The 17,604-nt window shown below is 41.1% G+C and overlaps 2 protein-coding genes across 7 annotated transcripts in view; one reads left to right on the top strand and one right to left on the bottom strand.

Moving 5' to 3' along the window:
* The window catches only part of MRPS27 (mitochondrial ribosomal protein S27), an 86,825-nt gene extending 75,484 nt beyond the window's left edge, over positions 1-11,341 (bottom strand). Inside the window, exons 1-2 of the mRNA XM_047870247.1 lie at positions 11,248-11,341; positions 6,035-6,112 (exon numbers count right to left, since the gene is read on the bottom strand). Of these exons, the coding sequence (XP_047726203.1) occupies positions 6,035-6,112; positions 11,248-11,320 (151 nt within the window). The 5' untranslated portion in view covers positions 11,321-11,341. The remainder of the gene's footprint in view (positions 1-6,034; positions 6,113-11,247) is intronic.
* Positions 11,342-11,423: 82 nt separating this feature from the next.
* Positions 11,424-17,604, top strand: part of PTCD2 (pentatricopeptide repeat domain 2) — a 65,502-nt gene continuing 59,321 nt past the window's right edge. For 5 of the 6 annotated variants that reach the window (XR_007155031.1, XM_047872652.1, XM_047872659.1 and 2 more), the window contains exons 1-3: positions 11,424-11,549; positions 12,771-12,863; positions 16,232-16,361. Coding sequence is in view for 4 of the 6 variants with exons in the window: in XM_047872652.1 (XP_047728608.1) it covers positions 11,438-11,549; positions 12,771-12,863; positions 16,232-16,361 (335 nt within the window). In the remaining 2 variants the exon portion in view is untranslated. Of the gene's footprint in view, positions 11,550-12,770; positions 12,864-16,231; positions 16,362-17,604 lie in introns of those variants that run through there. The other variant, XM_047872664.1, reaches the window with a different exon arrangement.

The following is a 17,604-nucleotide window of genomic DNA, read 5'->3' on the forward strand; positions in this document are numbered from 1 at the left end:
AACTCTTTCTGGGCTTAAGGAGATCTGTGTACCTTGGGAAAAATGGGTGAAGGGCATTAAGGAGGACACTTGTTGGGATGAGCACTGATTGCTATAGATAAGTGATGTATCACTGGATTCTAACTCCTGAAGCCAAGAATATACTGTACATTAACTAACTTGAAAATACATTAAAAAAAAAAATCTGTGTACCTCATCGAATTTACATAATAAACTAGATACAAATTATTGTTGTTACCTCCTAGAAGTGATCAGAACATAGAATATGAAGCTATGTTTCTGTTTCCAGTATTAAAAAGCAAATACAGGCACACATGACATGTACAGAAGCGAAAGAAGGAGGGAGTAGGAAACACCTAGAAACCCTTCTGAATGTAGATGTTTAGATTTTCATGTATCCATTTGTCTGTCACCAGAAGCTTTAAAACAAATAGTTTCAATAAAGGAAAAATCTAAAGGCAAGCTTTATACGCATATATACTAAGAAAAAGAGACTAAAGGAGGATATGGAACTGAAAGATTAGGAAAGCTGGTTTCAGAAAATGTCAGGCTTCAAGAGCAAGGTTTGAAAAATCACTGCAACAAGCCAAAGGCCTCCACAGCTGAAATGACACAGCAAAACTAAACCTCAGCTAATGAGAGAAATGTTTGTAAGAGAGGACCACAGTGCTTTGCTTCACCCTAATTCAAACGAGTCAGTGGTGTATATACTTCTTTGATTCCGAAAGGGAGTTCTTAAAAAAAAAGTGACAGTACTCCGGAGGTTCATTATACCAACCTCTCTACTTCTATATATTTCTATAAAAAAGATTTTAAAAGAGGCAAGAGAAGGGGAGTATATAATGAATTGCACTGTATGGACCTTATCTGCATACTGATTCAACCAAACCATTAAAAAGATTTATGAAATTATCAGGGTAATATGAACACTGTGTCTTTCATATTTAAATAATTATTAAAAATTTAAGTGTGATAGTGGTATTAAAAGTACCCTTATATTTGAGATATATATTAAAATATTTATGGATGAAATTAGATACTATCTGGGATTTGCCTCAAAATAAACCAAAGGATCAGCATGGTACAATCAGAATTAGAGATGAAGTAAATATTAGCCATGAGCTCTAATGGGAGCCAGTATTAGGACTTCTTGAGGGGAAGGAATGTTTTATTTCTTACATAGGTTTGTCCACCTTGTGATAGTATACCAATGTAAACATTATGATTTATGGACTTTTTCAGTATACATTATACTGCAACCAAAAGGTATTTTTTAACTTTTAATGTTTATTTATTTAGTTTTTTGAGAGAGAGACAGTGTGAGCAGGGGAGAGGCAGAGAGAGAGAGAGACACACACACATACACACAGAATCCAAAGCAGGCTCCGGGCTCCGAGCTTGTCAGCAGAGAGCCCCCACGCGGGGCTCGAACTCACGAACTGGGCCAAGGTCGGAGGCTTAACCGACTGAGCCACCCAGGCGCCCCAAAATGTATTTTTTTTTTAAAGCCAGAAGTCCACTGTTCAGTGCGAGGGAAGACACTACTACAGATATCACCGAGAAAGCTATTTTTCAGCATAAAGGAAATGGGCTCAAGTAAATGTCAAAATATGGCCTCAGTTTCCTCATCTATAAGCAGCAGCTGCATTAGCTGGCTGTTGTGTGCATTAAATGGGATGGTGCGTCTTAAGTGCTCAGCACAGAACTAGTAACGAATGAAGGCTGCCTTTCGACTCTTTTGCCACAACACCTGACTTGCATTCATACCCTGCTTGATCCCTAAACTGCAGTGTAGGTACCAAATAGCACCCGCGGTTTTAATCAAGACCTCCGTAGTAATAAATTACCCTCCTACCGGGGCTGGACAGATCCCCATTAGGGCGCCCCCAAGGCTCTAATAGAAAACCACTGAGACTGAACAGGAGGCACCAGAGCCTCACGCCCGTCAGAGCAAGCACCGAACATCTCTCATCCGCAAGTAACCCGCGTGGAGGCGAAATCACGTAAGGAGATGGAAGCCAAAGCCCTACACCCACCCAGGAACCTTACCTCACCCACCCAGGAACCTTACCTCTCCCACCCAGCTCCACTCCACCCCACGCCCTCCAATGAAGACGCGCGGAGTAAATGCCTCATATCGCCCCTCCTCCCTCCCCCAATCAACGAGCCCGCACCAGGTCCCAGCGCCCAATCACAGCGCTCCACATGCTAAGGGCAGGACTCCGCGCGCGCGCGTGCACGCACGTACGGAGGAGGCTTCCCTAAAGGTCCGCGCCCAAATGCCCAGTTCCAAAGGCTGCGCGGCGGTCTCCGCAGAGGCGGCGCTGCCACCTACTGTACGATCCTCGGGATGCAGCCCTGGGCGCAGTGCCTCAATTCTGAGGACCCACATCTCAACCCAAACGCTCAAGAGTTAGGGAAAACATGCGCGAAAGTTATAATTACATTTTGTTACGTAGAAGGAAAAAAAATACTGCCTCAGAGAGCCTCTTTTCCTTTAGAGCAGTTGGAGTTTTAAAACCCTATCTCACTTCATGGCCTAATCTTTTATACAGTGTAGAATCAAGAGGCTAGGGATTCATTCATTTCACCTATTTCGGGAGCACCTATTATATGTCAGAGGGTTAACCGAAGCAGGCTTTATAATCCTCCCTAATTTATGGCAACAAGAACGTGGGTTAAATAACAGTTTCTGAAAGCTGTCAGAGCTTCGGCTCACATCCAGATGTGTCCTCAAAGTGCAGACTTTTCACCACATCAAACGACACAACAAAGACACAAAGTGCTGTAAGAATACAGGGTGAGGAAAAAAATCAATTCTGACTGGATAGGGATCCAAGACGTACAGAGGATATTCTAGGCAGAGTACCATTCAGTAAATGGTAGCCGTTACTACTTTCCAAGTATACTAATTTTTAGAGAGAGAAGACAATTACCTACATTTGTTGCAGACTTATAATTCTCATTCTCTGGCAAATAGCTTCTGCTTATTCAGGAATCTATGACAAAGGTTCCATAATTTTGTCCCCTAATACACAGGGCTTACTACATCCTATACCAAGGCACCAAATACAATTGTTTTTTCTAAATTTCCCTTCGTACCTAGGAAAGTGTTAATAGCTGAACAGCTTTCCTGGCATATCATAACAACCTTGCAATATAATTCATGGAGTCCATGTTGGTTTCATCATTGGAATGGTTGTTCCCAAAAAGAGCACTATTGGCCCCAGATGGCATAAATGCCCATTTTCTAAAGAAATATGGGGGTATTTTTTTTTTTTTTGACTCTCACAATGACTACAGGGAGTAGTGAGTGATCAGCAGACTAGAAAATTAGATAACCTGCAACGCAGAGACTGTACAACACATTAAAACACTGTCCCTGTTGGGGGCCAGAGTTTTCAGTATAGAAGGCTGATACAAATATAGACTAGAGGAAGGCAAGGAAGAACCCTCTGGGTATGAACTGGAATTAGAGGTTTTAGCATGAATTAAATATTTGTAATGTATGTACATGTAAGGTTATATGCATGTATGTGCATGTGTTTATGTGTATACGTACCTTTATTTTTCCTAGCTCTATCTACTGAATAGACCAAGAAGCAAAAATCCCATAGTAGCAAGAGGACAAGTAGTGCACAGATCTTGGTTTCTAACACCATTCCTTATTAAAAGGAAGCAGGACTCCTTGGAGAAATAATTGATTCCAGGGATAGAGCAGAAAGATACAGGATGGAACATTGGGACTCAGGTTGAAAGGGCTTCTACCAGCCAACTCTGAAACAATTTGACCACTAAAATAACAAGGATGGTAATGAATCATTAAAAGTAAAAGAGGAATCCACAACCCACAAGACCATACTGATAATAAACAGAGAAAGAAAGAAATGGGAGAAAAGGGAGGGCTCCTGCTTACATTAGAATACTGAGTACTAATCACCAAATGTGGAGGTATTAATAGAATTGGAAAACCATTGTTTTGCAAACATTATATTAAAGATTGATTCAGACAAGAAGCTGAATGGATACTAAATCTTAGGGGGAAACTCTTGATAAGCAGCAGGACACTGGCATGATATTAAAGTATCTCCCCACAAATTGCCCATTAGTCACAAGGGAGATAAACAGTAACTCTACGGTGGAAAGATCAGACACATTTGACTGGATGATCAAAGTTGACCTCAGCAGTGAGGGCAGAGGGACATCAGGTGTCTCCAGATGAGAAGTCGTCCTGAAAAGGACACAATATCCCTGACAATATTCTGGCCGGGGAGCCTTTTGAATCTAATTATGAAGAAATATAAAACAAACCCCAAAAGAAGAATATTCTATTAAAAAAAGGGACTCGCTTCTTAAGAAACGTCGGGTAGTCTACACCAAAGCAGTCAGTTTAAAGGCAATAGTATATGCCACAAACTCCCAAATGGGTAAAAAAAAAAAAGTGTGACTGTAGATAAATGAGAAAGCAAAACAAAAGGGTCAAAATGATGACACCTGGTGAATCTAGGCAGAGACTATAGATGCTTTTTGTATTACTCTTACAATTTTTTGTAAGTTTAAAATTTGCAAATAAAAAGTTAAAATATTTGCCCCACATACCATGGCATATAGGACATGGCAGACAATTACACGATTAAAAAAAAGGCAACCTATTGATAATTAACAACTCCATTTTACCTATAAACGCAAAGTACTTTTGGGGGCGTAATTTGAAAATAAGCTGATTTTTTTCAGAGATGCAACTACCATGTAAACTGAAGAAAGCAGTTTGCTTTGTTCAGAACTTTACCAAGAGTTGTTCACCATTTTGTGAATAAATCTGTGTCGCTCATGATAATGCCGCTCCTGGTATTGGAGTTTGCCAGTATACCAACCACATCTATATCCATTTGCATTTCTATCTGATTTCTACATTTCAGTGCAAGTACATAGTGGCTCACCTTCAGGTTCTCCACAGCGCTGCCTTGGTTAGTCCCTGTCTATACACCCATTCCAGGACACAGAAACCAACTCTGCTCTTGCAATAACAACATCAGGGGAGAAAATGAGTTATTTGCAACCCCTACCTCTTTCCTAAGCTAGCCGCTGCACACAGCTACAAAACAGTGTCTCCCCCAGACCCCTGTTATGAGAAGAATCCATAAACAGAGGGGGACTTTATTCTTTAACATAAGCCCAAAAAAGCAGACAAAGTAATCTGAGTGAGAAGATTAGATCAGCACTGGAACTGACAAAATATTAAATCAATCCCATAAAACTATCACCAATTGTCTGACTTTATTATTTTTTTTTAAGTTTATTGATTTATTTTGAGACATAGCAAGCAGGGGAGGGGCGGAGAGGGAGAGAGAGAATCCCAAGCACAGGGCTCAATGCCACAAACCATGAGGTCGTGAACTAAGCCGAAATCAAGAGTCGGGTGCGTGACTGACTGAGCCACCCAGGTGCCCCCTCCCTTTTTTAATTGTCTGACTTTATTAAAGTTCTGTTGATGTTATGCATAATATATATTACATATATGAAGTATTTACATTTCTACAAAGTGCTCATATGGTCAGTGATTTTCTCCAGGCCTTGTTATTTTAGAAAAGAAAGGCTGCTATCTGTGTAATATGACCCAAAGAATAGGGAAAGGGAAATAAATAAAATAGAGAAGAGTCAGAAACAACTCTGAAGACCACAAGTTAAGAAATAACAATAAAAAAGGATGAAAATATAAAAAATCTTTTTCTCTGCAGATAATGTAAAACAGAGACAAGCTGCATGGTAACTAACTATATGACAAAAGTGGGCAAAAAACAAGAAAGAGTCATTTACATAATTTAGGGACACTAATCATCAAGACAAAAATTAAAAAGAAATTTGCAGGATAGCAAAAATGATTTTGCCATGTGTGAAGTTACAGTCTAATTCTTTTTAAGACTTAAAATGTGCTTATCTGAATGGGATCATAAGAGCATCATTTCATATATGAACATGATGGTAAATATAGAGTGATTGACTTGACCTATATAACAACCTAATAGGTACCTACCAAGGTGACAATGTTCTTTTTCTCTTGCTTCCCATTTGTGGCTGTCCACATATGCTGCAGAAAGGAGGCATCTTTTACCTGAAGAAAAAGTCAATTATCAACAGGTGTGGTTTCACAACAGGTTCAGTTTATATGTCTTATTAAAGATATCTTTGTCCTATTTTCAATGTACTAGATTATGTAAAGATTCTTGTACGATACTCTAACCAATATTGCCCAGTTCATAATTCAGTACATGACAACATGCGTTCAACATCTGCCAAGTAGAAGATGCAGAAAAAACTGACAATGTCTACAATAAGGTTATGGGTAAGAATGCTAGTAATTTTGTTCCTGTAAGTTTAGGACTGGAAGCCACTTGTTCCCCCTAAATTATAGCATAGGTGAGCCCTAGAACTCCTTAGAACCCAAATACTTGCTGAACTATTGCTTAACTCACAAATTGAATGCTTTATAATCGTTAGTCCTAAGAACATTTCCATCTGACTTGGATCAGCACATTTACCCTAACTTCACCTAAAGCAGAGTATCCTGCCTAGTAACCTAGCACCCTAGTTATAAGAAAAACCTAACAAGCCAGATTTGAGGTAACTCACTAGAGGGCACAGCTGCATTCAGGGCACCTGGCGCAATGACTGGCATATGGCAATGGCCAATAGACAGGAGTTCAAGGAATGAATGAGAAAGTATGAGCATAAACTTAAACAAAAGTAGAAGCTTTTATGTTTCAAAGGACACCATTAAGAAAGTGAAAGGACAGGGTTGCCTGGGTGACTCAGTTGGTTGGGTGTCCAACTTTGGCTCAAGTCATGATCTCACGGTTCATGGATCCGAGCCCCGCGTCAGGCTCTGTGCTGACGGTGCGGAGCCTGGAGCCTGCTTCAGATTCTGTGTCTCCTCTCCCTCTCTCCACCCCTCCCCCACTCGCTCTTGCTCTCTCTCTCTCAAAAATAAACATTCAAAAAAAATTTTTTTAAACCAGGAAGGTCTCTCCTTTCTGTCAGAAACAGGAACAGCCCTTCTCGATGTGAGCAAGAGCTAAGGATAGGACTGTTAAGCTATACACTTAAGGATACCAGTGACTTATTGTCTACTTATTATTATAATTTCTTATTCTCTATTTATTTTTCTAGAATATGCTTCATTCTAGCATAAAAAAATCACCCCCCCCCCCATTCTGGAGTCAGAAAAGACAATTATCGGGGCGCCTGGGTGGCGCAGTCGGTTAACCGTCCGACTTCAGCCAGGTCACGATCTCGCGGTCCGTGAGTTCGAGCCCCGCGTCAGGCTCTGGGCTGATGGCTCAGAGCCTGGAGCCTGTTTCTGATTCTGTGTCTCCCTCTCTCTCTGCCCCTCCCCCGTTCATGCTCTGTCTCTCTCTGTCCCAAAAATAAATAAAACGTTGAAAAAAAAATTTTTTTTAAAAAAAGAAAAGAAAAGACAATTATCTAGGTCAATGAAGAATTTCGAATTGGGAGATGAGACAAAAAGTAGGGGTGGTCAGAGTGGGGAAAGGTAGAGGAGTTCAAGAATGCCCTTTGTGTGCAGTTGTTCAAGGGCATCACATGAACTGAAAACAAAAAAACAAATAAGGACTAGTAAATCTACAAAAGGTAAGCTGAACTATTATATATGAACTATTTACATATATGAACTATTTAATGTTTGCTTTTTAAGAAAGTAACCAGTAATCACTTTCCATCTCCATTGAGTGTAGAACAAAAGGATAAGGGTATAAGGATGAAGAATTTAAATTTAGCAAATAGAAAACTTTCCTAGACCAATAGAAACAAATAATAAATGTAGAAATGTGTGGCCAAATTTGGTAGGCAGAATCATGTCCCTCCAAAAGATGTCCATGTCTTACTCTCCCAAACCTACGAATGTTAGGGTAATAGCTAAGGGGGATTAAGGTTACAGATAGAATTAAGATCACAAATCATCTGATCTTAAAATGAGGCGACTATATCGGCTTATCCAGATGGGCCCAGTGTAATCACAAGGTCTTTAAAAGTGGAAAAGACAGATACCGAGATGAATGAAGGATGGAGTGATGTAAAGACGTGACTTGCTCTTACTCGTGTTAAATGTATTTGAAAAAGGGGAGCATCAGCCAAGGATTTCAAGTGGTTTCATGAAGAGGGACAAGACCTGGAAACAGATTGTCCCTTACAGAATTTGCAAGGAACCTGTCCCTTTCAACACCCTGATTTCCACATAGCAAGACCCTCTGGTCAGACTTGTGACCTACAGAACTGTAATAGTTGTATTGTTTTATACCACTTTATTTGTAATAATTTGTTAAAACTACAATAGGAAATCAGTGCACCTTAAAACAAACATTATTTAAAGAATGTTTCTGTAAGCCTTTTAAAGACAGTAAGAGCCTCACAGGTTTAGGTTTAGGTGTCTGAGTCTGATAAATTCCGCTCTGAATAGGCCACCCAGCAGTATTTACAAACCTTTCTTGAACTTAATTATCCTTCAGCCAGTTAGCTTTGGTGGCAACCATATTCTCTAAAATAACTATCCACTATAAGAAGTAATTTCTCCGTTTAATCCTAAAAAGGTACCTCCAAGGACCAGAATCTCAACGTTTAGTGAAAAGTGATTGGCTGTATCTATATTCTTAGTCATTTTGTAGTTACTTTGGCCTTTAGACCAATGTCTCCAAACATGTTTACCATCCAAAGAAAAGTAGTGTGACTGTCGATACATATAGCCTTTTAGAGTCACAAAATCTTAAGTTGGAATCCTTGGCTTGCTAAGAAATGGTATGAAATGGGGGCAAGTTGCACAAGCTGAGCTCCTTTCATGATACAAAAGACAGCGCCTACCTTGATCAGTTTAAATAAGGGCACATTATGTGTTTAATGTTCACTATGTAGTAGGTACCCAGTAAATTTCTTTTCTCTACCCTATTCATGTGTTATTTATTTTTAAAATACTTTTTTTTTTAAAGCTTATTTATGTCGGGGCAGGGGCAGATGGACAGAGAGAGAGGGAGAATCCCAAGCAGGCTCTGCAGAGTCAGTACAGAGCCCAATGTGTGGCTCGATGTCACGGTTTGTGAGATCACATCCCCAAGCCAAAACCAAGATTCAGATGTTTAACTGACTGAGCCACCCAGGTACTCCCCTCTTCAGGTATTTAAATCACTTTTCTAATTTGTGCTAAGTATATTTTTTTCCTCTCTTACCCTGTAATGGCTCAAAATATTTTGATGACTTAATAGTCAAGCTCCTTATCAGCATTTTCAAATCCTGAATGGGTTATAATGCACTATCTCAGGTACTTTTTTATTTCAAGTTTTTATTTAAATTCTTAGTTAACATAGAGTAAAACTGGTTTCAGGTGTAGACTTTAGTGATCACTTAAAACACCCAGTGCTCATCACAAGTACCCTCCTTGATACCCATCACCCATTTAGCCCATCTGCACTCGCCTCCCTCCATCAACCCGGTTTGTTCTCTCTAGTTAAGAGTCCCTTACAGTTTGCTTCCCTCTTTTTTTTCCCTTCCCCTATGCTGACGTTTTTTTGTATCTTAAATTGCACACAGGAGTGAAATCACATAGTATGTCTTTCCTGACTGAAGTTCCTACATAATTCTATTACTTGCCTTATAGTTTCCAGTTACTCGTTTCAAGACTCCTTTCTTCTATGGTCTAACCTAGTGCTTATTCAATAGAACTTCCTATAATGATGGAAATGTTCTGAGCTATACAACTGTAGCCACCAAGCATAGGTCTCTACTAAACATTTAAAAAATGTGTGACTGGGGCGCCTGGGTGGCGCAGTCGGTTAAGCGTCCGACTTCAGCCAGGTCACAATCTCGCGGTCCGTGAGTTCGAGCCCCGCGTCAGGCTCTGGGCTGATGGCTCAGAGCCTGGAGCCTGTTTCCGATTCTGTGTCTCCCTCTCTCTCTGCCCCTCCCCCGTTCATGCTCTGTCTCTCTCTGTCCCCAAAATAAATAAACGTTGAAAAAAAAAATTTAAAAAAAAATGTGTGACTAAAATTGAATTTAATCTCAATAGCCACAAGTAGCTAGTAGCTACCACAATGGAACAACACAGGTGTAAATTACATGTTCACCAGTTTAAGAACAAATGCTAACTGAAAATTCTCATAAGTCACCCTTACCTAATTTCCATTCCCTTATCAGAATGATTGCCCCAAACACAATGCAACCATGATGGTCTCCCTGATAAGCAATTCAAGGTCTTGTTTAAATTGAAAAGCATTTAGTAACCACCATAATTAAACATGCTAGCAAATAGGTACAGCAGCTAATTCTTAATGAGATGCCAGGTACTGTACATACTTTACTTAACATGTGGCACTAAACACTTTCACCTGCCAGGTCAACCAATTAATTCTCAAAAAACCTGGTGGCTAACAATGAGGTTTCATGCCCATAGTTAATGGCTGTTGCTAAACAAGTGTGAACAACAGTGTATGTGTTGGTTTTTAACAGGAGTTAGAGGAGGTATGTTGGAAACATCAACTGTGATTACTGCATTTTAGACATTTAATCATACTGTTAAGAATACAGTATAAAATTGCATAAGACATAAAAAAGTGTTAATGGACTGTGATGGGTAAGGGAGGAGTCAAAACTTAAACACAAATTTTCAACTGCCTGGTATGTCCCTAATCCCTGACTTGTTCAAAGGTCAAAGGTACTTCAGAAGTGCCTATTGTCTCTACACATGGAAAACTGTGGCATAGAAATGTCATTCAAAAGTTGTGCCCCAGATCATTAAGTAATGCGAAATTAGTACTGAAATACTTATCCCATGTGGAAACGAAAGGTCTGGTCAAGTGTGAGGTGGTGAGGTTTTCGACGCCCCTCCAAGAACACTTTAGCGGGGAGGAAAAGTTCTAGCTCTGGGGTGGGCACATTTGGGCTCTTCATGGTCAGTGAAGAGACGACCACCCTAACACAAACCCTGCAAATCACAGGTAGAAGCCCTCATGCCATGACTTCCTCTACTCTTCGCACTTTTGGGCTGGCAGGCACTATTCTAGGCAAGCATACAGGTCGGGGGCCTTACCTCCCCCTTCTGTGCTACCCAACGCTCCAAACGGTTTCTCTAGCAACTAGAACCCAGAAGCCTTTCCTGTTCTGAGGAAAACCCACAGCTCCTTTGACTTAAGGAAGAGTGTTCAGGTGCCTAATGAAGTACCCCACAAAAGGAAAGCAGCCACAAACCTGCCAGGGAGATTGGAGGCAGAGGCACTCTCCGCGCCAGAAGAAACCAGCGCCTCGCTATGGGGGCTGCCATCTTGGAGCATACCAAGAGGAAGAACGCCCAGGGGTTGAGGGAAAGGAAGGGGTGGGGTCACAGGCTGATGTTCCGCCCCCTTCCCCGGCGCGCGTAGTTGTTGCGGCCCAGGATAACATGGCTGCCGCAGTTCGGCGGCCGGGTCACGTTTTGCTGTTTACGCTGCAGAGTTCCGTGTCTCCCGGGGTGGGAGGCTCAGGCTCCACATGCTGCCGCTGCCCTCTCGGAGGTATCCGCGGGCTTCTGGTCGTGAAGGAGGGGAGGAATGGGAAAGAAGGGAGATTGACACCTTAGCAGGCATCGCTTTGGGGGGGAAATAAAAGCGCCTGCCTCAGTCCCTCACTGGCCTGGAGCAGCCTATGCTCTTGTGCCCTTTGGTTGCACGCGTGTGCAGCACTGGCCCTTCGGTGTCGTCGAAGCCCCTTTGCTGGGAACCAGAGGACAGCCAGGGTGGGGTCTTGAGCTGGGGGCTATAGTAGTCCTTCAGATGGGGCGACGCTGTTGTCTGGAAATCCCTCTCCCCCTTGGGTGTACTGTTCTGCAAAGTTTGGGAATCGAGGTCTTAGACTGAGTTTGGTGTCCCAACTGGAGAGCTAACAGTCTAAAAGACCTTGAGCAGGTGTCTTCATTTGTAAGATTGTCCATTAATAGCTTTACGGGAATGATTAAATTTCATTATGCTGGTGAGTGATAATAAAATATTTGACACTTAGTGTCAGCTATTACTCTGCATCTTAAGTATATTCCTTTTCTCTTGAAACCACCCAATGAGAGAGGTACCATTCTTTTCTTGGTTTACAGAGATGGAAACAGCAAGGCCAAGTAATTAGCCCAAGGTCAGAGGAATCTGGTAGAGGAGGGATTTGCCCTCAGGCAGCGCAACAGTATATTCCTACTGTAACCACTTCTCTGGACTGCCTTCTCATAAATAGACAACACTTTTTTTAAAAAATATTTTTAATGTTTTATTTATTTTTGAGAGAGAGCACACGCAGGGGAAGGGCAGAGAGAGAGGGGGAGAGAGGATCCGAAGAAGGCTCTGTACTGACAGCCGTGAGCCTGATGTGGGGCTCAAACTGTGAGATCATAACCTGAGTAGAAGTCGGAGGCTTAACTAAGCCCCCAGGCGCCCCAGAGACAATCAACCTCTATTCATGTTCTTCACTAACAATAAAAGAATTAAAATGAGAGGCGCCTGGGTGGCTCAGTTGGTTGGGTGGCCGACTTCGGCTCAGGTCGTGATCTTGCGGTCCGTGAGTTCCAGCCCCGCCTCGGGCTCTGTGCTGACCGCTCAGAGCCTGGAGCCTGCTTCATATTCTGTGTCTCCCTCTCTCTGACCCTCCCCTGTTCATGCTCTGTCTCTCCCTGTCTTAAAAATAAATAAATGTTAAAAAAAATTTTTTTTAAAAAAAGGAATTAAAATGATTTTGCTTTTTTCTTTTATTTGTAGCTAAAAGATATCTACTTACAGATAATGTTGTGAAATTAAAAGAATTTCAGCATAAGAAGGTGGTTATTGCAAATCATCTTCCTGGTACTAAAGGTAATTGAATCTATTTTGTTGGTTCTTTCATCGATGTGTCATTCAGGTTTTGTTTTGTTTTTGTTTTTTTTGTCTTTATCTGTTTGGTCTTCTCTAATGACCTTATGTCCGAGAAGAGATTGACATAGTTCATTCTTGATTTCCTAGTCTACTCTTAAACGTACTTTTCATCTCACTTTCTGCTACTACAGAGCCTACAGCTCTCCTCTTGTCACTTTTTCCAGGATCCCAGAGAAATACTAAAACTCGTGTTGGAACGAGTTCCCTCAGATCCCTGCCACCTAAACTAAGGGTCAAGGATTAGCAGCAACTGGGAGTTTCATAGAGATGCCCAACTTAAAGCCCAGACTATTAATATGCACAGTAAGGTCTGAGAAGAACTGCTCAAGATGACTGGCTTTAACATTTTTTGATACACCTCTGAGTAAAAAGTACATTTTGCATAGCATCCCTACTGTACACATACATACCTATACACAAATGAAACAGTGAAACAAAACCATCTTGTGGGATGCATTTTCATATTTTTCTACTCTGCGAAAAAGTCAATAGGGTAAAACATTTTTTTAAATTAGCAAAATATTGGTCATTTGGGAACCCAGGTGATGGGCACATGAGAGGTCATTATACTGTTCTCTTTCTGTTTTGGGGTATGTTTGAAAATTTTTATTACAAAAAGCTGAAAACACACTACTATCCTAGTTCTTACTCCTGTCAGCATCTGAGAACTCTTGTTGAATTCATTCCCTCTCCACATTTTTTCTGGTACTTTAAATTCCTTGATAAGCATAGCAAGACTTCCCTTTGTTAATAACAGTTTAGTTTGTTCCTACTAAATTTCTCAGATCTCCTTCCTCTCACTGTCAAATGTTTATGGGCACGTAATAAACACTGCTTCTAGCCCTCCAGAAATCTTTTTTCCTCACCACTTTTCTATTCATATACATTATACCACCTATGGAATGAGTAGATAAGCCTTCAGAGTGAGGGAGAATATGTTAATCTCCAGTGGACATTTTACTTCTGATTTTCCTCAGCCTGGATTTTACTTCAGTCTTCTTTTTACTCATCACTTTTGGAGCTTTGTGAAGTTGGCAGTTAGGGCCTCATGTCATTTTTTAGTTACATCCAATTGTTGTAGTGTTTCTAAAGCTGTCACAATTGAGCATATGTTCTGAAAGGCAGTTAATGTAATGAATGCCAATCTACTCCATGGTCAGATTGATATTTATAAAAATCCTGTTAACATTTCTTCATTATAAGAACCGACAGTGGTCCTCTGTCCTATACCATATTGTGTACATCCCCCCCACACACACACAGCCACCCACGCACTGCCACCAGCTTCCCAGCTCCTCCATAATGGGCCCCTTACCCTTTATGGAGTCCAGTATGATTTCCTGTTAATGTAATCACAGTTCTTCCCTCACCCCCTCCCCCTGTGCCCAGTTCTATGCTATTGTTCATGCTGATTCTTATACCAAGAATGATCCCCTCTCCTGAGTTTCTCCAACCGTATCCAGCCACTTCCTTTCTGGTACCTTTCCACATCTGCCAAACCTGGTCTATTTCTGCCACTCTTATTTCTTTCTATTTATATAGTTGGCCACCTGTCACTCCCTCAGTCATTGTTTTCAAAAAAAATTTTTTTAATGTTTATTATTTTTGAGTGAGAGAGACAGATTGCGAGCGAGGGGAGAGGCAGAGAAGGAGACACAGAATCCACAGCAGGCTCCAGGCTCAGAGCTGTCAGCACAGAGCCTGACGCGGGGCTTGAACTCACAAACCGTGAGATCATAACCTGAGCAGAAGTCGGACGCTTAACTGACTGAGCCACTCATGTGCCCCTCAATCATTGTTTTCAGATAGCTTTACGTAACTGTGTCATGTTTTTTCAAATAGATTAAGTTCCTTCAGGATGGGAACCCTGCCTTAGCCTTCCTTGTGTTGCTCACAAACACTTAAATCTTGATTATTTGTTTGAAAGTGCAAATTATATTGTTGAAATTTTGGATTCTTAAGGCTTATTGAAAAGTGTAAGTCGTCCCATTAGAATTATTTAGATTAGAAATTGTTTAGAAACAGTTAATAGTATAAATTCTCTTAAATCTAATAAGTGATGGAATGAAAATGAGAACAAAAAATGATTTGCCCTGTGCTAAATGCTTAACGTACATTATGTCAGGATACCCCATGAGGTAGCTCTCACGATTCTCACTTTACACGTGGAATCAAGTCTAACAGACAAGGGTCTCCCCATAGCATGCAAGTAGCAGAGCCTAGCTTATAGCCCGGGCCTCTCCACCTCTGAAACCTTTAACCATGACCTGGCTCTGCAAATAAAGATTGGATGGTCCACAGTATTAACTTAAACCAGGTGGGCCTTCTTTTCTTTAAATTGAGAACAGTGTCTGCCTCAGCTTCCCAGTCTTGTGTTTTAATACATATTGTGCCATTCCTTTAAGCAGCCTTCCTTCAAAGCTCTGGGCCTTGGAGCAAAACCCGTAGACTTTTCTTGGCAGCTCCTGATACTGAGAACAGCTCTGCCTTCTAGAAAGCAGATGCTTCTTTAGTGCTGGGCTTGCATCTCACCCCACATTCTGCTGAGAATCTGATCCCTTCCTAATGCCAAGAAGCAGTGTTTCCTTTTGGTGTTTGACTGTCTCCACAGTTCATCAGATACAAGACGGGACAGAGATAAGTATAAGCATTTTGAAATGATTCTCTTACCAAGAGTGTTTGCTGCTGTTGAGAGGATGGGTTTTTTTTTTTTTACCGTGTGCATTATGTAGTACTGTGTCATGCTGTCTAATAACTGAGTAGGGAGAGCAAGAGAAATGAAAGGTAGAGTTGAACCAAGTGCAAGAGACTTGAAATATTGCTAAATCGTGTAGGTCAACCACTGGGGCAAACCCATCTTCAGTACACATTTTCCTTTCAGTTTTCCTGCTAGATACCCTGCCAATTGTTGGTTTAGATGTCTTGGTTGCATTTTTTTTTTTTTTTTTTCCTAATGGGTCACCTGTCGATAGTTTTTTGGACTAAGCCTCTGGGACATAGTTCTTAAAACTTTAGTGTGCAGAAGGGTCACCCAGGTAGTCACAATTGCATATTCCTGTGTTCTTACCCTCAAAGATTGTATGTTAGAAAGTTTTGAGTGGGCCCCCATCCCGTGCTCCTGTAGCACAGATGGTTTGCTTCATAGACCTTCTGTGATACTGCTCTTAAGGACACTAGTCAGTGATGGGAGCCTCTTTCAGTGCCTCTTTGCAGTGTGCCAGAATCCAGCTTCCCCTTCTCCCTGAGGTCAGACTCCTGACAGTCCCAATCAGCCTGAGTGACGGCCACCACACTATGCTTTCTTCCAGCAACCTACCTGAGAAACATGAAAGAGAAATTGGCCCAGAATAAGCTCATCTTGAAGGACGAGTTGAAAACCTTCCTTCATTTGTGTGATACCCGGGATGATGTGGAACTGGCTAAAAATGTCATTTACAGGTGAGGCATTTGTGTACAATTCTGCCAGGTTTGGTTTCTTCTTTCTTTTTCCTGAAGAATCTCATCCATTTAACATGGATTCAGCTGGCAACTATACATTGATGACTTTCAAATCTCGTGTCCACATGCCTGCCCCCAGCTCCAGACATTTATGTTCACTTAGCAATCGCTTCCTGGATTCCTTCTATATGCCAGGTACTAAGGATGGAAAACCAGAATTCATGTCCTAAGAAATCACCAGCCTGATGAAGTCCACTTACATATCCCCTAGGTCTTCACATTCAACTCACACAAATTGCTTCTTTTTACTATTTTCTGTCGTACTGACCCCTCAGGATGGATAACTGGGAGCCTCTTTCCTCTAACCTTACTTGCTCTCCTCCCTGACAGGATGAGAAATCCTACTGCTTCCACTTCCCTGATATCTCTCATCTCTGGGCTTCCTCTCTCTGTCCTCGTTACCAGTGTCTTAGTGCAGGCCGCGTCATCTCTCACTTGGACCACTTCATGGACTCCTCGATCATCTGTCTCCTCAAGACAAATGTCTCTTTCTCTGATCCATTGTCATTTTCCCACGTCAGGGGAATTCCCGTGTAATCATAGTCTGCTGTTAGGAAACCTAGCAAAGGTTTCACTTACTCGGGAAGTGTATGAACTGAAATCAACAGGCTTTGTTTCTAAAATTAAATTCATGGCTTTTTATTTTTTTTTTTTTACCATTCTTGAAAGATAGGTTTCTACACGTGGACCTGCATTTATAATGTAGAGAGAGTAGTATAAGTAAGTGTGTTCATATGTAGAATACTGGAAGAGTATGTACCAAAAGTTAATTGTGGTTCTCTGGGAATTATACATATTTTTTGGTTTAAATATGTGTTTTTTTTAGTCTCTCAAACTTGTCTACAGTGGGCATTATCAATTTTATAATATGAAAAATTAATGTTATCTTTAAAAGGAAAAAACATAACATTACACACAATCCATTGAAAGTTTGAAAAACACCAAAAAAGTAGAAGAAATACATCACAGATTCTGCTATTTCTGTTGTCTCTTGTTGCACACCAGAACATGATAACTGTTTTTTTTTCTGTTATCTATTATTATCTATTATCTATTATTTCTGTGGGTCAGGAATTGAGGCCTGCTAGTTCTGTATTAGTGTCTGCTAAAGTCACTTGCTCCTCTATGGTCAGCTGCTGGCTGCTCTGAGCTGGAAGGTCCAAGAGGCTTTACTTGTATTTCT

This window comes from Prionailurus viverrinus, chromosome A1 (genome assembly GCF_022837055.1).
Source record: "Prionailurus viverrinus isolate Anna chromosome A1, UM_Priviv_1.0, whole genome shotgun sequence".
Classification (NCBI taxonomy): Eukaryota; Metazoa; Chordata; class Mammalia; order Carnivora; family Felidae; genus Prionailurus; species Prionailurus viverrinus.